The 20,414-nt window shown below is 51.2% G+C and overlaps 9 protein-coding genes across 9 annotated transcripts; 3 read left to right on the top strand and 6 right to left on the bottom strand.

Moving 5' to 3' along the window:
* Positions 1–399: 399 nt before the first annotated feature.
* On the bottom strand, positions 400–1,086 carry COCCADRAFT_95399 (uncharacterized protein; the record flags this gene model as incomplete). Its single annotated transcript, XM_007713841.1, has 1 exon — positions 400–1,086. One exon carries the CDS (start codon positions 1,084–1,086, stop codon positions 400–402), a length of 687 nt encoding a protein of 228 aa, XP_007712031.1.
* A 609-nt stretch (positions 1,087–1,695) lies between these two features.
* On the bottom strand, positions 1,696–2,581 carry COCCADRAFT_95377 (uncharacterized protein; the record flags this gene model as incomplete). Its single annotated transcript, XM_007713840.1, has 4 exons — positions 1,696–1,775; positions 1,830–2,276; positions 2,340–2,491; positions 2,541–2,581. 4 exons carry the CDS (start codon positions 2,579–2,581, stop codon positions 1,696–1,698), a joined length of 720 nt encoding a protein of 239 aa, XP_007712030.1.
* A 1,483-nt stretch (positions 2,582–4,064) lies between these two features.
* Positions 4,065–6,582, bottom strand: COCCADRAFT_4809 (uncharacterized protein; the record flags this gene model as incomplete). Its single annotated transcript, XM_007713804.1, has 5 exons — positions 4,065–4,312; positions 4,367–4,646; positions 4,696–5,325; positions 5,377–6,237; positions 6,310–6,582. 5 exons carry the CDS (start codon positions 6,580–6,582, stop codon positions 4,065–4,067), a joined length of 2,292 nt encoding a protein of 763 aa, XP_007711994.1.
* A 179-nt stretch (positions 6,583–6,761) lies between these two features.
* Positions 6,762–7,133, top strand: COCCADRAFT_95352 (uncharacterized protein; the record flags this gene model as incomplete). The annotated part of the gene is made up of 1 exon (XM_007713839.1): positions 6,762–7,133. A coding segment is annotated over one exon (372 nt), but the record flags the coding sequence as incomplete, so codon positions are not given.
* A 379-nt stretch (positions 7,134–7,512) lies between these two features.
* On the bottom strand, positions 7,513–10,201 carry COCCADRAFT_4808 (uncharacterized protein; the record flags this gene model as incomplete). Its single annotated transcript, XM_007713803.1, has 2 exons — positions 7,513–10,103; positions 10,195–10,201. The coding sequence occupies 2 exons, from the start codon at positions 10,199–10,201 to the stop codon at positions 7,513–7,515; spliced, it is 2,598 nt and encodes an 865-aa protein (XP_007711993.1).
* Positions 10,202–10,877: 676 nt separating this feature from the next.
* On the top strand, positions 10,878–12,584 carry COCCADRAFT_26045 (uncharacterized protein; the record flags this gene model as incomplete). The annotated part of the gene is made up of 2 exons (XM_007713812.1): positions 10,878–11,243; positions 11,298–12,584. 2 exons carry the CDS (start codon positions 10,878–10,880, stop codon positions 12,582–12,584), a joined length of 1,653 nt encoding a protein of 550 aa, XP_007712002.1.
* Positions 12,585–13,115: 531 nt separating this feature from the next.
* COCCADRAFT_4806 (uncharacterized protein) lies at positions 13,116–13,983 on the bottom strand (the record flags this gene model as incomplete). Its single annotated transcript, XM_007713802.1, has 5 exons — positions 13,116–13,246; positions 13,302–13,382; positions 13,447–13,836; positions 13,888–13,900; positions 13,963–13,983. 5 exons carry the CDS (start codon positions 13,981–13,983, stop codon positions 13,116–13,118), a joined length of 636 nt encoding a protein of 211 aa, XP_007711992.1.
* Positions 13,984–14,592: 609 nt separating this feature from the next.
* COCCADRAFT_36529 (uncharacterized protein) lies at positions 14,593–18,052 on the top strand (the record flags this gene model as incomplete). The annotated part of the gene is made up of 5 exons (XM_007713838.1): positions 14,593–14,798; positions 14,952–15,540; positions 15,640–17,130; positions 17,179–17,597; positions 17,650–18,052. 5 exons carry the CDS (start codon positions 14,593–14,595, stop codon positions 18,050–18,052), a joined length of 3,108 nt encoding a protein of 1,035 aa, XP_007712028.1.
* An 810-nt stretch (positions 18,053–18,862) lies between these two features.
* On the bottom strand, positions 18,863–20,262 carry COCCADRAFT_95411 (uncharacterized protein; the record flags this gene model as incomplete). Its single annotated transcript, XM_007713837.1, has 2 exons — positions 18,863–19,930; positions 20,092–20,262. 2 exons carry the CDS (start codon positions 20,260–20,262, stop codon positions 18,863–18,865), a joined length of 1,239 nt encoding a protein of 412 aa, XP_007712027.1.
* Between the last annotated feature and the right edge of the window lie 152 nt (positions 20,263–20,414).

Genomic DNA, 20,414 nt, shown 5'->3' with positions numbered 1-20,414 from the left:
TCTTACACATGCGCGTACGGCCTGTTGACCCGTCGCCCATTGGAGCCAGAGAGAGCGCGGAACGGTCAAGGGGGGCGGTCACGTCGCCAGGATGAGGGCATGATCAGCCTGCTGGTCTTGGCACCGGCGGGACACTAGCTGTGCTCGGTATTACGATCGTATCACGTGCTAAACATCTACATAGTATAAAAAGTACCTACAATGATTAGATGTATCAACTGCTCGGTAGTTTTCTAAAGTAGCTAGATACAGTATTTTGACTTAGAATCAGTATCGTGGCTCAACAAGAGGAAACTAAGAAAGCTTCCACGGCACCAAGACTGAAAAAGAAAACTCCTTCATACGAATTGGTACTACATCGAAATTAATTTGGTTCTAATTCTGAACTGTTATTCAAAATCAAAAGTCTCTATACCCCTTCCCACCACTCACCATACTCCCACTAATCTTACTAATCTCCTCACTATTCTTCACCCAAGCCCTTGTCGCATCCCGCCACACCCCACTCCCAAACTTGCTCCTACACCACTCCAGCACTTTCTCCGCCTCTTCTCTAATCCTCCGCTCAATCCCCTCCTCTTCCTCCTCCCTTATCTGTGCCTGCTTTTCTTTTCGAAAAGCCTCGACAGCATCGATAAGACTTCCAGCATCTTCGTCACCATAAACGAACTTGACAAGTGAACCAGATATCTGCAAGTTGCTGCCGACTTGTTTGGCAACTTCGGGATCTAGTTTCTGGCCTTCATCCTTGTGTTTGGGTTGGTAACCTTCACACGCGTCCGAGACGTCGCTTATCCATGCCCGTGCGTTGTTAAAGTCGCCTTCGGCACGGTGCAGGATGCCATGGAGAAGCATCCCCTCCACAGCCGGCGGGGCTTGCATGTGTCGAACGAGAAAGTGTGCAGATGACAGGTCGTGGTTCAGAATATGTAAGAGAGCTTCGATTGTGGGGTGGACATGCAGGTCTGCAATGGTTGCCGTCAGTTGCGCATCTTGAGGCTTCTTGGGCGCGTGGACAAGGCTAGTGTTTGTTATGAGCCTATGTGATATCGAGTCGAGTAGCTGGGACACATCCGAGTCCGACATGACTCTTATTTCTCTTTTTATCTCGTTCAAAATGTAAAATATACAAAATAAGAACCAAGAGCATTAAGGAGCGAGCGTATTGTATCAATCTTTATCAACTTCGTTGCGAATTTGAGTGACGTGCTTCATGCATGGTAGTGCCTCCATATAAACGCGTAGACGTCATCATGGACCCTAAAACTACTAACAAAATCGCGTTCAAAATATTTGCTTCTCGGGCAATTCATCGTTTGATTGGCTACTGTCATGGTTGATGTAGTAGTAGATTGACGCAAGGAAATTTTCCTTTTGAAGTACAGTGAGCTCTAAAGGTATGCGCCGCTGCATTCCTAGCCAATTACGAGCATACCCTACCTAGTTATACATGAGTCGTAAGGAGGTATTGGAAAAAGAAAAAATAACACCAATGCTTCTTGTAAACGCCTGCAAATTTGCATCAAAACCCCCGCATGGCGCATGAAACCCTACAAATATACACGGTGAACGGGCTGGTGAAGCTATCCGAGATGAGTAGGTAAGAATAGGCTCCGAGGCGAAAAGACTTTAGGTCCGATGTTGGTCTTATTGGTCTTCATCTTCGGGCTTCTCTTATTTCTTGTTTGCAGCATCTCATTGCTGCTTGGCTCGTTGGCCATTTGCCTTGGCGTTCTCGCGCTCCTTTTGGCGCTGTTCCTCAGCTTCGACCATTTCTATGTCCTCAAGTCAGCTTGCTATCTTTTATGCATTGAATGAAAGCCTCGTACCTCTCCACTGGTCCTCACCAGCATATCTCTCGTGGTGGATCCTCTTCTCAATGATGTGCTTGTGCTCGGGGTCGTTGGGGTCGATAATCTTGATGGTCTCCCACCTTCCCTTGCCCTTGGCCGCATCTGCACCCTCAATGGCAAAGCTGCCTAGTAGCGCAGCCAGTGTACCACCCTGAGCGTACATACGCGCCTGCACAAGCTTCTGTGACCCACTCAGGTAAGGGTTGCGGTTGACCATATGCCATGAGCCGGCCATGGAAGCAACCCAGAAGCCGAACAGGAGCGGGTAACGGTTCTCCGTCGCCCAATCTTTCGCACGTTGGAAGGGCGTTTTGTTGGCTTCGAGAAGGTTTTCTCGTTGCTGGTCACGCTCGATCTGACGCTTCTTTTCGGGAGTGTGTTCAATGTCGTATTGTGCGGAAGCCCGGTCGGCGGCGATGACGGCTAAATTGTACGGTTAGACTCTGGAATCTTGTAGTACAAGGATATTGTTGGGTTTGGACATACCAACAAAGGTTCCGGTTGAAGCGATAAGGAAAGCCCGGAATGGCACAGTGAGGGCTCGGAAGGAGTGGTAGCGTCTGCTTGCGCCCACAACAGCCGCAGCGCCTACTGCTGTGCCGATAAGACCGCCGATTGTGCCACCCTTAACTGTAGCACTGCTGTTCGTTAGCACAAAGTTTTTGGCAGGGTTGTGGTCGCGCCTACTTGTAATGCGCTTGTTCCTCTTCCTTGGTGAGAACCTTCATCTTGGGTTATGTGAATATGGCTGGGTAAAAATGATGGGTTGTTGGCGTGTGGATTGATGGATGTAAGGCAGGTGGGAGGGTTTATGAGGGGTTGTTCCACTGTTGAAGAATCGATGACTGTGAGGTGATATGGAAAATAAAACGGCGTCTACGGCGACTTATTAAAACATGATGCGGCAATCAAATCTAGGGCACATACAGCATGGTGACGTCGCCGAGCTTCCGGCACCGCTAGGCCCTGTTGATGAGGTAAGAGCTTTTTCGGCGGACCCTGCCTAGCCCAAGCCCTCCAAAATCTTCTGGCCCGATTACAGACGCCGCACTAAGGTCAGGTCATTGATGCGTGATACCTCAAATGCATGCATACACTGTCTTGCGCAAACGAGACAAGCTGCGGTCTTTGGCTCGAGAAACTGTCCGAGTACATGCCTCTTGCTGTGTATCTTTCTGACCGCAAATGGCAATTGCATCCATTGCCCGGCTTCATTGATATCAGAATCTACCAACGCACGTATTCGGTATCCTGCAGAAATCGACGCAAGAACAGCTGCAAAGTAAGCACCTGCAGCAGGTGTAAGCCATGCTTCCGATATGTCCCATGTCGGCAACGCGTCGCATGTCGTACGTCGCGTGCGGCTCAGAGTTTGCGCCGAAGCGGCATCTCCATACTTGCCGGCACGCCGCTGCTCGCCCTCCGACCATGGTCGGCCATGCGGCTTGACTATTGTCGTTGCTTTCTAGACCATCTATATGTTCGCCATGCCCTACTATCGCCTCCCTTTCATGGGCCTTTTCGTTGCTGTCCAAAACATCTTGTTGTCAAACCGAGAAGCACTTGCCCGAACGCGTCCGAAGATTGCCGAAGTCCGTACAATCTCCATACTTTCCCCGAGCTATTGCGACATTCACCCTTCAACCCGAAAGCTTAGCGAGCATATTGCATTCCTTGACTTGGTAAACAAGTCCTTCATTCCCAACCAACTCTGTTGAAGAGAGTCCCAAGGATGTTCCCGCATCATAAACTTCACATAGCACAGACACTGGATTCGTCGGACAACTCAATGGAAAACATATGTATTCCTTAGTAAACATTACCCACTACCGTATTCCCGCTTAATCAGTCTGCTTATTAAGAAGTATAACTATATACGCACAATCCAGTTCGCTGTTCGTCATATCGCCCCAGACTTCCCTCGCTGATCTGACCAAAGCCGTCACGACCACTGAAAATGTCAGGATAAACAAGAAAAGTCATGTAGGTCAATAAACTATATCCACCAAGCGATGTTGTGTCAGGAGAAAGCAATTCATGCTCACTGTGCTCATCTTAAGCCAATCGATCTGACAATTGTTTCGACATTGATCTTAGCTTTTGGGCATATCCACGAGACCTTCTTCGAGATTGAGAGCGAGGGGTGCACAAGCTGATGATACCCAACGGTACGTATGTGGTCAGCGATATCTAGAGCCCCAGACTTGAAATCTACCGAAAAGAGCCAAAAGTGGGTCGCGACGTCGGGTTGCCGTAGCGTGGGAGCATACCAGCTGGGGGCCCGGGGCGCGTAGTAAGGGCAGGGTTGCAGCAGAGCATCGCAACACGGGAGCCGTACTTGGAACCGCGAAGTGAAACCATATGCTTCCGAATATGGCCACCGACAAGCTCACGATGCTGAGAGCTGCTGTTGGTCAGGATGTACTGGATGAGATAGTTACCGAACTGATCACCCGCAACTGTCTCGAAATTAGTTTCTCTTGCATTGAATGAGCACAAAGGCTGTCACTTACTGTCAATCAAAGGCATCCGTGGACGGTCAGGGCGAGCCTCGCAAACACGATCGAGATAACGGTCTAGAAACTCGCTGCCACCAATCTTGAGGCATTTCTCGATGACCTTGGAGGCATATTGATCCATGCTGTACTCCGTGCTAAAGCGAAGAATGTGCTCAATTGCTCGACTACGATCAGCCGGCGCACCATGCTCGCAAATGTGCTGAATGCACCAGTTTCCAAACTGTCCATGTGCAATCGCATCGATGCTGGCCAATACCTCGTTGATGCAGGGACGCTATAACAGTCAGCATAACTAACACATTACATCCGTCGTGGGCAAATACCTTGTCTTCTTCCAGACAATTCTCGAAGATGTTCTGAACCACAAGACTACCGGTCTCGCCCAACGCGACCTCATGCCACATACCGCGAAGGGCCTCGTTGACGTAGCGCATGATCTGAGGTGGAGAGTCACTCCAACGAAGCTCGAATAGCTTCTGCCAGACATGGCAAGCATAGCGGTGGATTACGGTTTCTGGAATGCGACGGAGAAGCTCATGGACCATGGTTGCCTTGTACTCCTCGGGGACGCAGTCGAAAGCTTTCTGAATAACATGGCAACCGAAAGCATCCATGCTCAGCGCAAGAGTGTTGCCACGGATAGCTTGAGCAATGGCAATTACCTGATCATGTGTACCATGTTCGAAGCAGCGCTGAACGAGGAAATTACCGAACCGGTTGATCATCAAAGCATACGCTTGGGAAATGATCGCTTCGACGATTTCGTACTTCTGTTCTGGAGTGCCCACCTTGAGTTTCTGTTGGAGAAAGATGGAAGCTTGCTGATCGTTGTTGCAGATGATCTTGTCGACGATGTATTTCCAGTTGCAGTTCATGTTGCGGTCCAACAAACGACGGTAGTTCATCGGCTCGACAGGGGGAACGTACTGGGTAGTACCAGTCTCGGGTTGGGCCTGAGTAATCGTCAGTTCAGAATCCGGGTATGGAAACAATCAACGACTAACCTGTGTGTTCCACGGCGAAGATCCCATGTTGTTGGCGAAGTTGAACTCGTTCGCGTCCGCAGATAAGTTGCTGGAAATGGTGCCGATTGGAGTCGGATGACCAATAGGATACATTGGCGGCAGAGCGTATTGATTATATCCAGGATCAAATGCGGAGCTTGGACGAGTAGGCGGGTTGCTCAAGTTGTTGCCCACACCCATGCCCATGCCATTGCTAGAGCCAGTATACATACTATTGGACATACCACTATTCATTACGTTGCTGATGTTGCTTGCCCTGCTGGTGCTACGGAAGCTTTGGTCAAGCGGAAAGTGAGTGGGCTCGTTCAAGTAGCCGGTACGACGATAGCTTGACTGGGAGGACTGTGTTCGGGTCTGTACTTGTCCCTGGGTCGGGTAGGGAGCTCCGAATCCATTGCTGCCCACGTGAGCTGTACGAGCAGACCCATTGCCCCAGCCGTAGGTGCCTTGGGTCGAGGCGTTGAACTTGTTCTGTAGGCTTGCAAGAGTCTGCTCGGTGATGTCGTCTGAGTAACCATAATCAGGCTCCGACGATTGCGTGAGGTGCTCCATGGTTGATCGGGCTACGTTTTGGCTGTGCATCTCCTGGTTTACGCGATTGACTTCGTTGCGAGCTTCCTGTAGCTCAAACTTCAGCTTCTGCAGCTCGACAGCTTCGACAAGGACAACTGAGTTTTCCATCTCCGTGGGTGGCGTGGACGTGAAATCTTCCGTGGCTGGAGTAAGGGAAACAGAGCCACTAGAAGAACTGTACGGATCATGGAGAGGAGAGTGCCTGTTGAAGCGCTGCAACATTGAGTCCACTATGGCTCGATCCTCATCGGCTTCTGTGCTGGACTTCTGCATACATTAGATTGATTAGTACGGAAAGCAAATTTGATGTGCCAAGGGGCGAGTATGAGTATCACGAACCTTGTAACCATCGAGCGGATTGTGCGGTTCCAGAAGCGGTCGATTGCCTAGGGTAGAAGGTCCAAGTGATCGCTTGAAGCCCTGTGTATTGGAAGTCAACGCTGAGCCAAAGACGCGTTGCAAAGCATATGGATAGCCGCCTAGACTCAATTTGCCTACCGCCTGACCCAAAGCCTCGGGTGAAGTGTCGATTCTGAGGTCCCCTGGTACCGGGAACCGAGTGGGGCCCTTGCGAGGTGTAGGCGAACCGTCGGATGCGATGTTGAAGCTCATGGCAGCGGCACTTGAACGTGTGTGCGGGGAATTAGATGGTATAGATCTGGAAAGCTCACGTAGTATGCAGGCTGGACGAGGACAAGACTGCGGTTCCGAAAGGTGGTGGGGATCAAATCTGGGGTAATGGGGCAAATGTGCAGATAAGATGCAGGACAGATGCCTGTCGAGGCTTGGGTGGCGTCGTATATGACCAAGGTAGATACAGAAGCGACTATGAACAGCTCAGATGTACACAGATTAGGTGGCAGAAGGTGCTGCAGCAAGGAGAGAGCTACGGCGGCACAAAAGGAAGGAGGGGAAGGGGGAGGTCACAGCAAAAAGAAGAAGGCGGGGTGGCGGCGAGAGGAGCCTTTAAATCAGTCGCAGTGAGTGCGAAGGCAGGCGCGTCATGGCGGGATTTTCCGCATTCACTTTCACTCCATGCTAAGGCTAAAGCCTTTGCTAGTCTTGCCGTCCAAGTGCCTAGGGGATCGCCAGTAGTGACGGCAAGGATCATTGTTGCATTGAACATACAGTTGTTCTCTGGAGTGGCTAGGTGCAGTAATTGACTTAGAAACAGTGCATTGGTCAAATAAGGAGGAATTAAGAGAGCTTCTTCGGCGCTAACACTGGAAGACTCCCTCCTATAAATGAGAAGTTCGAAAGAAAATTTAATTGACGTGCAAATACAATCTTCACATAGGTCTTGCTTTTGTTTTTTTAGATGGGAAGAGTGAATATAATAACAACAGGTATGTGGCTTCTTTGACGTTAAAACCTGCAAATTAGAAGTTCAAAAGAAAATCTGATTTGAATGCAGAAACGGTCTTCAGAATCTAGGAATTACTTATAGTTCATGCAAGAATAAAGTAAAGACAGCAACAATAAAGATGTGGCTTCTCATGTATATGCTGTCTCGTATTTACATACACACACAGTGCATGGTACCTAATCAGCCTGATACGTGTCAATGTCACTGTCAATGACACTGGCAGGAGTGATTTCCCAGTTGGAATCAAAGAAGCCCATAGCCAGCACACCCTCAATTCCCTTCCATCTTGCACTTTCACCGAAGATTACAAAGTCTGGTTGACCCACGCCTGTCATAAGGGGCAAAATCCGTGCCGCCTGCTGCAGTCCTGCCTCATCAGAACCCCAGAGAACCAATTCCAGTCGTTCACCTTCAAGTGGGCGAAGGAACGCTGCACCACGGGCCTCCTCCCCATACTGGTGCTCCTGACCACGATAATCGCGAATAGTGACTCCAGATTCACCGACATGGACGGGAAAGCTAGATTGGAACGGCGGGAGACTACTGGCGATACCTAGAGTGATGACATTCCCAGAAGAGTCTGGAGGGATAGACTTCGATGCAGATGGGAGAATTTGGGTGTCTGCTTTGAAGTATTGGTGGAGATTGCGGGAAACCTGCAAAGCAATATGAGATGCGGCGGTAGACCCTGAATGACGAATAATAAAGGAGCCTTGTGTACGAAGAATGGCAGTCATGGAACCCAGCTGACGACCATTTCGTTGGAGATGTCCGGTTTCTTTCCCACCTGGACCCAGCGTCCAACCGTCCGCCGATTTGTAGACATTGATTACTGCCTCTCCTGGACTTGGCGTACCTGGGAGTTCCACCCTTTTCTGGTCAATGATTACCGACTCCTTCCAAAGAGCGATATCAAATTCAAGATCTTGCACATTGGAAGTCCTGATAACGTTCCCTCGAACACTGACTCTTCCATATCGTCCTGGATCCTCTAAATGTTTCACTCCGATCCCACCTTTGCTACCCATATCTCCTGGATCTCCAACGAGGAAGCTGAACTGCTTCAGTTTTTGTGGCATGGCATCCTCACTATTTGTCTGTGTGTAATAGAAGCTGACTAATTGTGGTGTAGTCATGACACCATCCCACCAATGGCTGAAGCCAACGACCTCATTGAAACTCGAGTTAGCGTTCTCTTGATGGATTTGTTGTGCTAGTAGGCGCGAATTGTACGCCGGTACGTTGTCATCAATGCCGCCATGCTGCTGTTGAATAGGAATACCTCGCACATTCGGCATCAGCAATTCATGGCGATAACTGTTTAGGGATGCGCTTATCGTCTCTTTGCGCCTAGGGTCTGCGCCCTGCCAAAGTTCGTATGGGACATACTTTTGGATACTGGTGTATCCAGAAATCGGGGCCGCAGCCAGCACCTTATCTGGACGATGTGTCAAGGCGAACCAAGTCCCTTGACCGCCATTGGAGTGACCTGAAACTATCCAGCGATCTACATCAACGTCGGGGCCAGTCCAGTTGTTGTTTTGAATCCAGTCTGGAATTGCCGAAATTGCTGCTTCAACATCAGTAAAGCCCCAGTTGTGCCAGTCATCGCCGGACCATGTAGTAACGCCTGTTGGGAACAACACCCATGCGCAGAGGTCTGACACAGGGTCAAGTGCATGATATACCATGGGGTTGTCAGCTTCAACTCCTGCTCCATGAAGCTGCAGAAGAACCGGTAGTTTCGAGCGATTGGATTGGCAAGTCGCGTTCTTGGTAGGAGGCCGAAGCATAGCGTAAGATACCATGCCACCTGAATGGAGAAATGTAATCTTATGAGGTGCATAAAGGTCTACGTGGTTAAGGGGCTGGGAAGCGCGGATTGTCGAAGATTGGGTGCTGCCAACTGTTCTGTATTTTATCTCATAGTCCGTAGTAGACGTATTAGTGGCTGCTGGAAGGATATCGAATGACACAGGCCTCGTTTGACCAGCAACTATGGTCATAGGGAAGGTACGACGATCGTCTGAGGACATGTGGTCCCTCTGGTCAGCGACGTCTGAGTCTACTTTGAAAGGAGTCTGACCAGTCACGTCTCGCTCCGTGAAGGGAATTTGAGAGCTGGCAATCGATTGCTGAATGCTCAAAATCTCAATATCCTCCTGCCCGCTATTCCTCAGGGATACCGACCCGATATTAGAGGCGGGCTTTCCATTTATGAAATCAGACATCAGAATTCCAGTCTTCGCAAGTTCGAGTGATCCAGTCACTTGTCGTATGTCGACCACAACGTCAATTGTGGGCTCTAGAATACCCCCAAAGGCTCTTACGTCGCGGACCAGGCGGATATCAATTCTGTGTGAACCAGGCGTAAGATGTAACACAGGAGGTGCGTGCCGGTAGCTGTAGTAGTCACCCCCGAAATAATGCTTATCGTCGATCCAGTACTCTAGGATAGAGTCCGTGTGCAAGACGACAGGCTGAGTATCATTCCCGCCCACAACAATCTCGCCGCGTACCCAGGCCTGGTACTGAACGGCAGCCCATCCGTAAACGACTTTTAAAAATTCCCAGTCGACGTTTGAATAGCTGATGCTCAAAGATGCATTAGCCGAGCTGACAGTGCTTAGGGTCTGCTTAGCCTTGGTGATGTTCCACGACGCAGTCCCATTCGCTGGTAGGGCACTAGGGAATTTTGCGGCTGGGTCGTAAGTGAGGTTCCTAAAGCCGCCAGCATACTCTAGTGGATCTGCACCCCACGAAGCCTCTAGGTATACGTTAGTAGGTGGGGGTTGCTCTCAGGCTAGCGTGCTCATTCATGACGTGCCTCTGGTCCCAATTTGAAAAGGTCCAAGAACGTGCCATGCTTCGTCGAAGGACAACATGGAGACGCTGTGTGCTCGAGCAGCTAGCGGCTGCTGTAACAGGAGTAGGAATGAAGAAAGCAAAACCGATGACGATAGTCGATTCAACTTCACAAACATAGTCTGACTGCTGGACCCGCTTGATGCATGCGAACTAGACCAGAAAATGATTTTTCTGTTAGTTTTCTTTTCTTTTTAATTGTAATTGATGTCTCTGCGGTAAGGAAGACCAAGTGACGCAGACGTTGGAAGCTCTATCAGCGGAGCTCGACCGACGAATCGTAGTGGTGGTGGTGCAAAGCCAAGCAGTCGCCTGTCTCCCCGCCCCCCTGTCACTTTGCCCCCCAGCCATCAACCGAACCGCTTTTGGACGCGTGTCGATAGGATCACGAACGCTAGCCAGACAATTCTCCGCTAATTACGGACCCATTGCGACGCTTGTTTTCTAACACCGCGTCCTATTCTTGGGACAATCCTCCGTCCAGATCCCCGGTACACGCCCCTCGCTACCGTTGCCAGGCCCCGCGACTTTCGGCGTCTTGTACATGTAACCCGCATTGCACTCCCTATAGTCTGTAACCCCGACGCTTGATTCCCTTTCACCACCCATGGCGTAACGAACTCTTTCACGATAAACCCCCTCATTCCTCTCGACGACGCTTTGCTCCGCAGTCGCCATGTCGCCCCCGTCGGCGCGGGACCCCAGTCCCAATGCTACTTTCAAATTTCCCGCCTTCCAACCCGATCTCATGCCTACACCAGAGGAGGACCATGGCTATGGCCTCAGCTCGTCGCGGTCCCCTAGTCCCAATCCTGCAACTCAAGCCAACGGTAGCGCGATGCCCGCAGATAGGTGGCAACCGCGCAAAGAGGCGAGGTTCGGCGGAGTGAATGCTTCGACGTCGGGCCCCTCGACCAGACACGGGCGCCAAAAGAGCTTGAGCGAAGCCTTCAAGACGATACGCACGCGCAAAGGCAGCGTCAGCCAGAATGCCCACGAGATTGCCGACGCGCTCAAGGCACCGCTCTCACCAAAGCTCATTGTATGCTTTCCAACGCACAAGGTACACATGACGCAACGCTAACTCGAGGCGCAGTTGCTATGTGGCGCCTGGTATATGACGTCCATCTTTACGAACATGTCCTCCAAGGCCATTCTCACCGCGCTGCCCAAACCCATTACCCTCACGACTGTGCAGTTTGCCTTTGTATCTGGCTGGTGTCTGATACTCGGCATGCTGGCCAGGAAGTTTCCGCGCTTGAAACAGACAATGCCCTTTTTGAAATATGGAATCCGCCCGCCCTCAAGGGAGCTCGTCATGGCCACACTGCCCCTGACATGCTTTCAAATTGGTGGACATATACTGAGCGCGGACGCCACGTCGAGAATACCCGTGTCGCTCGTGCACACTATCAAGGGACTTTCGCCGCTCCTGACTGTCATGGCATACAGCATCTTTTTCAAGATCCAGTACTCGCTGCCTACATATCTCTCACTGATACCTCTCACTCTGGGTGTAGTACTAGCATGCTCAGCTGACTTCAACGCCAACTTCATCGGCTTGATCTCCGCTTTCGCCAGCGCGATCCTCTTCGTAGTACAGAACATTGTCTCGAAGCAAATCTTCAACGATGCCGCAGCTGCAGAGAAAGACGGACTCCCACCCAACCGATTCACCAAGCCAGATAAGCTCAATCTACTTTGCTACTCCTCCGGACTTGCGTTCCTCTTTACCCTCCCTCTCTGGCTATGGTCCGAGGGCTTCACGCTCATTTTTGACTTTTTGCACGATGCCTCGATCGAACTTTCAGATCACCCCGACGCTCTTGACCACGGACGACTATTCATCGAGTTTCTCTTCAACGGAACATTCCATTTTGGACAAAACATCGTAGCTTTTGTGCTACTATCCATGGTTTCCCCTGTCACGTACTCCGTCGCGAGTTTGATCAAGCGCGTCTTCGTCATTGTCTTCGCCATTGTCTGGTTCGGAAAACCAATGACCAAAGTACAGGCCTTCGGGTTTGTACTCACCTTCCTCGGCCTATACCTCTACGACCGCACACACGATTCCGCCAGGGCGGACAAGCGCGCAAAAGCGCTCAAGTCCAAGGACCATGGCACGCTTCTCCCACTTGCGACGGATGTCAAGTCGCGAGCAGCATTCACAGCTAGTCCATCGGCCATGTCGGGAACGGGAATGTATCCCATGGCAGGCATTTCCCAGTCGAGAGATGAGAAGCGAGATGACAGTCTGGGCGGGGCGGCATATAGACGGACGTCTGAGCAGAGCGCACAGTATCTGCCTCCTGGGACAAAGGCAGAAGAGACATGGCGACCTAATGACATGAATGGTAGTAGAAAGAGTATAGGCGTTTCATGAGCATGATGAGCATACCCCAAACCAATAGATATTCTGCATTTTCCTTCCTTTCGGACAAGAATACATCCCGTCGATTAGTGATTGTGACATATATCTCTCTCCAAGTAGCGATTGTGACATGGTATGTTTGTGGAACCCGCAAAAAAAGAATCTAACATGAAGTGTCATTGCATAAGACGTCAGATACACATCAGTCAATTCCATTATCATCTCCCGTGTCCAACATAAAAACAGGGCCTTGCGGCAGGCAAAACCAAGTATCGAGATCCCCCCCTTCCCCCAAGACACCTTTAGCCGAACAGAAAGCAAGCAGAGACACAAAGCACATGTAAAAAGCGAGGGACTTCCTGGACGCCAATTGGAGGGCATTTGCGTGACTCGTGTAGCACATTGCATTCATGGTATCGCCCGCCGTGGGAGCGCACCGTCCTTGTCCCGGTCAAAACAACATGCGCCACGCAGAAGCAGCCAGGGCCAGGGCCAGAGACAGTGTCGGCGGAGCATTGCTGTTTGGGCTGGTGGGTTGTTCGTCTAGCAGCATCCCTTCTTCTGCTCTGCGTCGGCCGACTTGCTGATTTCGAGCACCTTGCGGTCGTTGCCCAGGACTGGCCCACTGCCTTCGCCCTGGTCAAGAGCTTTGCTTGAGACGATGCGGTAGATTTCTGGGAGTCAAGTTAATGACAATGCTTCTTGGAGCTACTGGTGGGGGGCGCCTACCTGTGAGAATGTTCTGGAAAGCAAGCTCGACGTTGCTGGCGTCCAAGGCGGACGTCTCAATGAAGGAAAGGTTGTTCTCGCCTATAAATAGTGGTTAGTACAAATGTGAGTGAACAACCAAAAGCCGCATATCAGGTATACGCACTCGCAAACTGCTTAGCCTCCTCAGTTGGCACTGCCCGCAGATGCCTCAAATCGCTCTTGTTACCGACGAGCATAATGACAATATTGGAGTCGGCATGGTCGCGCAGCTCCTTGAGCCACCTGGTGACGTTCTCGTATGTCTGGTGCTTGCTGATGTCGTAGACAAGCAGAGCGCCGACTGCGCCACGGTAGTATGCGGATGTGATGGCGCGGTAACGCTCCTGGCCGGCAGTATCCCAAATCTGGGCCTTGATCGTCTTGGCGTCGACTTGAATGGAACGGGTCGCAAACTCGACACCGATGGTCGACTTTGAGTCGAGGTTGAACTCGTTGCGCGTGAAACGGCTCAAAAGGTTGGATTTACCGACGCCAGAGTCTCCGATGAGCACCACTGCGGGGGTTAGCGGGGCAGTCTAAGGACGATGACGGGGCCTGGAGGTACCCTTGAAGAGGAACTGTGTAGGCGGGCGGTCAGCAGATGCGGTAGACTGTCGACTGCAGGCGGACGGGCACTCACGTCATATTCGTCGTTGGCCATTATGACCGTGGGCGGGGAGGAAGATGGGGTGGGCGGTTGGGCGGTTGGGTGGACAAGGAGAATTTGGTGGTGAGGTGATGGAGGGGACTAGCAAGCAGAGCCAAGAGGACGTCGCAGAAGCAGGACAGGCTAGGCAGGAGAGGCGTGTGTTTTGGGGCCGGTGGTGGTGGACAGGTGCTTGTATCTCGCTGCCTCCTGGAGTTGCTCCACCAAGCACCAGCCAGCGCCCTCCCCAGCGAACGAGCGAGCCCGAGCCCTTGCCTGTCTTAGGTAAGCGAGCCGCTAGTGACATTCCCGACTTTCACCTTCCCCATGCACCTACGTAGTCCTCCTTACCGTGCATGCAACGCAGGGGTACTCGGTTGTGCCTGTCTGGTACTGGCTTTGATTTGCTTGTTTTGTCCACCTCATCGCTCAACGCTCAAAACACCACTTAGATAGTCTCTCACTTTTCCTCTCCGCGTGCCCACTGCTGCTGCACCTTGCACAGGACCGCGTGCTCTATTTAGTGCCGGGCCAATTGCACCCACACAGCGATCACCTGCGTGCCGTTCCAGTTTCAGCATTTCATACTTGCCGCTCCTCACCAATCAGGAACTCGCCCGCCACATGTCTCCACAACCCGACACAGACTTGGACGCCGACGACATTTCCATCACATCGACGGTCGAGGGCGAACCCCCTGACGATGCAGTCTACGCAGTCGAGGAAATTCTGGCCGAGAAGTGGGACATTTGGGACGATGATGATCCTTACCAACCCCCCTTCCGCGGTATTAAGTACCTGACCAAATGGGATGGCTATCCACTTCACGAGTGAGTTGACCATTCCGCCTTGTCAGAAGCTGGCTGACGAGTAGTGAAGATGTAAGTATTCCAAGCCTCCCTGCAAAACAAACTTTTTCAAGATCTTTCGTCATGGTAGCCTGCCATGCAATCTCACCTCCCCACATCCACGAGTTACTAAAGCCTCATAGGCACTTGGGAGCCCATATCCGCCTTTATAATTCCTGATGATGATGGTAACAATCCATCCGACACACCACCATTGCTCCGAGCATGGCATGAATGTAAGAAGTCTATGGGCGAGCCTCACTTCCACAGGTATTGTCAAAAGAACATAGACGACTTCCATGCCGCAATCGAAGCTGCAGAAACGGCCAGGGCGGCCAGAAAAGCAAAGCGCGATAAGAAGCGCCAGAGGCTTGCATTGTCAAAGAAACGGTCGGCACTTTTTGTGTCGGACAGCGAAGCCGAAGATGGGCGTGCCGCATCAAATCAATCGCAGGAGCAGAACTTTCCACAAGCTGCTGTCGGTGCTCACAGCCCATCATCAGCCAAGCAACCTCAAACAGCCCGTAAACTACCTTTGGCGCAGTCGGATCTATCATCATCCGAGGCAGACTTAACAGATGACTCAACGATGGCTGAATTGGGTAGAATTTCGAAAAAGACGACACGCAGTTCAATTGGCACCAAGGGTTCGGCTAGTGATAGTCAATCAAGACGCAATTCATTGCAGTTACCATGCAGCCCGACTAAACGCACTGCGGCACCTGTGAGCAAGGAACCAATCGCAAAAGCAACCCAAACCAACCAGGCAACCAACCAGGAGCTACAGAAACCATCTCAACCTCTAAAAGATGCAGTTCCGCAGAGTAATAAACCAGCTGCAGCGGCGTCTGTGACAGCTAATGAAGCTAATGCTCCTCCTTCAAAATCCAAACAGCAGCAAGCAAACACTACCAGCGCAACACCAATGGCTCGTGCGTCTAATACTTCAATTACTTCTGCAGAAAGACCGGTCAACAAGGCCAAACGTAGTGGTGCCACAAGGGTGGTAAACCAGCCAAAGGTGCAGTTGCGTAGTGAATGGACAAAGGGCCAAAAAGCATTCTCCACTTTACACTTCCGAGCAGTGGCACTAAAGCGGTCGCGTGCTGAAGGCACGCCTGATCCGGCAGCACTCGAGATTGTAAATGACCCGTCTAGTACCGTCAGGCCAAAACCCCCAGTCCCACGTGATGATCCCTATGCTCGCCGTGAGGTTGGCCAGAGCCGTCCAAGGAGCCCAGAGTGCGATGATGCTCAGGGAGGGTCTAGGAGCGAGATTTTGACCGACGAAAATATCCCCCTAGCACCCTGGGAGGTGGACAAGATTCCGCAGGTGTGTCCTGAATGGCGGCTCAGCAACAACTGTACAAAGACTGCTCAAGTCTGTATTTTTCTGCATCGCAACAAGGATCCAGACGGGCGCGATTACCCTGTAGGCCATGCTGGAGGTTTTATACCCCCAAAATACCGCAGGCCACCTCTTACATGCACCCACTGGCTGTACGGAAAGACTGGATGTTTTAAGCCAGCTGACAAGTGTCTCTTTGCCCACCGAAATACCGGCTGGGTACCAAACGAAAATCACGCCAGCGATACCCCTACTCGAATCGACAAGAATATAAAGCCGATATGTGAGCGAAAAGGTGGTACACCGAAATCAGTGAAGCCACTTGATGAGCGAACAAATGGTGCACAGAAGCCAATGGAGCCGCACAACGAGCGACCAGAAATCGCATCGAAACCAGCAAAGCCGCAAAATGAGCGAAAACATGGTTCACTAAAGCCAGTGAAAAGTATGGATAGACTGGCCCCTCAGGATTTGACATGCTGGTACTGGGCCAATGACATTTGTCGAAACACTGCGGAGAAATGCCAGTTCCAACATTATGATACTGGAATTCCTGCTCGTGCTCCGCATAACTACGCTGTATCTTCTTATCGTCCTCTGCCAGACAAGAGCGAGGATGTGGCGCCTACAGACGATGATTTATCTCGTCCCAAGTCGCCCAAGGTTGCGGATCCTGTGGAACTTGGTGCACCCGAAGCAACGTGTGAGAAGGTGCGGAAGAGGATCGACTCAGTGTGCGATCTCGACTTTGAAGAATTATTTGGAAGTAATAATTGTGAAAGAGGAATTAAACTAATAGACCGACGAGCTTTCTTGGTGTACCACTCAGAAGAGCATGCGGAGGAGCTGGAGTTGATTACTCGATGGCTGCTGATGCACCACGTCGAGGTCAGTGGCGTACATTTTTCAGGCGGGTGGGCGAAGTTCCAGCAGGAAATTAAGAGCGGAGGTTCTGGCGTCATCATTGTAGGTTGAATGTGGAGTCAGCATTAGTGCTGTATTGACTTGTACTAGGTACATGCTGATTTCGAGTACTTCACCGAATTACCGGGATTAGGAGATATGCTCCATCATGAGATTCGTGTCTGGTCACTTGGCATGCAGGAAGGCATCGAGTACGATGCTGCTTTGTCACTTGATCCACCCGTATATCGCTATGGTCCGGTGGAAATCTTCCCCGTCGGCGGGTTCATCTACATTACCGACGAGGTATTTGACAAGGAGCCGCAAGTCGCTTTGAAAATTATCGAGCTATTCCTCGCGAAAGTTGAAGAATTGAAGCAGATCAAGGGCCTGCCAAATGCGGGAGGCCAGGTCGAAACCGCAAATCTACTCTGGCGTCTATGTGTCCGCCCAGAACTAATGAAGTATCTATTTGATTACTGCAAGAAGTACGAAGACCGGCTCGACATCGGCGATGCAGAAATGCAGAGGTTTGTTATACTCAATCATTATCTCATGAATGCAAACTAACAGCAACAACAGCCGTGCCCGCCTTTACACTCTCCTATCCGACACACGATACATCGAGCAAGACTACCCCTCTGAGCCCCTCAGCCGCATAATGGGCAAATTCCCCATTCTATCCGAGCGCCGAGTAATTGCAGACAGCGAGCCAGTCGCATACTTCAAAACAGTTAAACGCGACGCGGCGGCAGCCAACCTAAACATGATGCGCTACTATGCGGGCTTGCACGTTGACCTGCGACGCGACTACCGCCATTTTTTCCTGGTGCATACGGATCCACGGGCGGGGGTTGTGCAGCAGTGGCGAGACGAGATGCAGACGATTGGGCGGGTCATGTCTGCGCGGCAGTGTGTGCAGGAGTTGGAAAAGGAGAGTCGAGTGAGCATGATTGATTTTTACGAGCGGTTCATGGGAGAATAAGGGGAGGACGGGTGTGAGGGCGGTTGAGAAGAAAAAACGGGGCATCAATGCAACTGGTTTTCGATTCTTGCTTTTTCTCTCTCTCTCTCTCTTCACTTTTCTTTACTTTTTCGGGGGTTTCATCCAAGTATGGGAAAGCGCATTGCACAAGGGGGTTTGGTAAGGTAATTTAACATTTTTTTTCTCTTTTTTCTTTTTCTTTTCTAGTTTCGTACTTTCTTTGCTAGTGTTCTAAGCTACTGCGTGTGCTGTATGCGACATGGAACTACATGGTTTTTCTATCGATGCAAAGTACATTGGCCTTTTTTGTATATGTGTATGGCTGAAGATATGTATGTATTGCGTGTTTGTGTGTGTGAAAGGTGGTTATAGGCGCTTAGAGAAGAAGAAAAAAAGCAAATGGGTATATGAGTAAAATGAGCTGCTTGATTGCAGTTGGGCCGGGGCCTTGGTATTACGCGCATGATATGCCATTTGATGGTCTTTGTTTGTGTGTTGAGGGGAGCAGTCTCGAGGGGCGGTAGTGACGAACAACGTCTATCGTCGTTCAAGTGATGTTTTAGGGGTTGATTTTTTCCCCTAGTTGAAAGATTTGTCTCGTCGCCACTGTGGCGATAAAACTAGGACTGGGGGCTCCGTTCTGAGACTGCAGGGAGGGAATCCGGTCGGGTCCAGTGGTCGTATTACTGACGAGTGCATGTTTAGATGCGGACTAGACTAGATTTGGACCGAGACTCGTGCGCGGGTTAGGGTTGGAAGGATGCCAAGGACTCGATCGGCAGTCACGTGACATTCAATTTTGCACCTCCATCAACCGTGAGGCCCAAATTTCCGCGGAGACTCAGGGGCTGGCGCGGGTGTCAGCAGACTATCGCGGTGCATATCTCTCATTGCTTCTGCGTAGTCATTCTCGGCGACCCTGTGTCTTTCATCAGGGCCATACATGTCGTCGATGAAGTGATGCTGTTTCTTGCTCCCGGGATGTCCATTGTCTAGCGGCCCTGCAGGCTCATCGACTAGCGCACTAGGTACAATGTCCTCGGGGTCTAGGCCGGCGTTGCAGTCGCGATAGTCTGGTTGGTTTGGAAACATGACCGAGTCTTTGTGCGGTCTGCGAGCGCGTTTGGGCTTGAAGGGGAAATTGCTAGGATGGATATAGTCGCCATCGGGACTGCGAACATTTTGTAGAGCGTTGGCCTCTCTCTCCATCTCTTCCCAGGTAGCGACGAGGTTGTTGCCGTTGCGGCTGCGACTGTCGCTCATGTCTCCAGAGAAGCTGCCTAATCGGCTAATTCGGAAAGCGCGGAGACGGTCCAGGGCGACCTTGAAATCGTCGAGAACAACCGAGTCGGTCAAGCACTTGAAGACAAAGGCGAATTTCCAGAAAGGATTGATACCCGTAGGGCCTGGGAGAGAAAGCGCGCCAGTGACAGACAGGATATCCATTATGATGAAGATGATGCTGAGAACCATGGAGAAAAGCATGATGCCGAAGCGCGGAGAGATGCGTATGATTTCCTTGATGCTGAGCTCATACTGGGTCTTGATGACCCAGAAGAGGTAGACTGTGGTCAAGATCCACCATGGATCGCGGCAGAGAGCCTCGTAGGGCCTTGTGCTGAGAAAGAGCCTGTTGACGCCGTGGAAGTAGGCAAAGTTTGCGTAAATCTCGAGGATCCAGTATGGCTGGGCCAGGATGATGGTGCCGATGAAGATGTAGCTGGTGGGTTTTGAGAAAAAGGGCTTGATCTTCATCCAGGCAATGACATTATGCAGCGACCACGAAGCATTAAGGAAGATGGCGGCGACGGAGAGCCACCAGGCGTGGACAGGGGTGGGGAAGAATAACCAGAAGCCTTGCCATAAGCCGAGAATGAGCTGAGTGGGTAATTGGTCAGTGGGGCGCCTTGTGATAAAATGGAAGGCAGGATCAAGAGAGATGAAGACGACTTACTTCGAGGAGAATTAACTGGAGGTAAGTGTTAGTAAATGGCGGGAAGTATTTGGGGGGCGCAAGTTTGTTAGTGTGGTGGACTGACCTTGTGCAACAAGACGCCTCTGCGCATGTTTGCGAGGGTGATGAAGGCCATGATGATGAGGGAGCCGACGAGGTAGCCCTGGGCCCAGGCCTCGAGGACGAGCTCCTCGCGGTCGGTGGGCTTTGGGACGACGTGATTCTCCTGCCAGCCCATGTCTGGAAGGGGGCTCATGGTGTTGGGGTAAAAATTTCAATCCTGGAGGCGGGAAGCCGAGGCGGAAGCCGAGGAAGAGAGCAGTGATGTCACGCGGCGTAGGGCTTCACAGATGGGGCTCAACACTTTTACCATGGCTGAGGCGGAGAGGGCGAGTCGACAGCGGGCGA

Source organism: Bipolaris zeicola (assembly GCF_000523435.1).
Source record: "Bipolaris zeicola 26-R-13 unplaced genomic scaffold scaffold_68, whole genome shotgun sequence".
In the NCBI taxonomy this organism is placed as follows: Eukaryota; Fungi; Ascomycota; class Dothideomycetes; order Pleosporales; family Pleosporaceae; genus Bipolaris; species Bipolaris zeicola.
The sequence above is the reverse complement of the archived record's forward strand: the minus strand, read 5'-3'. Positions and strand labels throughout refer to the sequence as shown.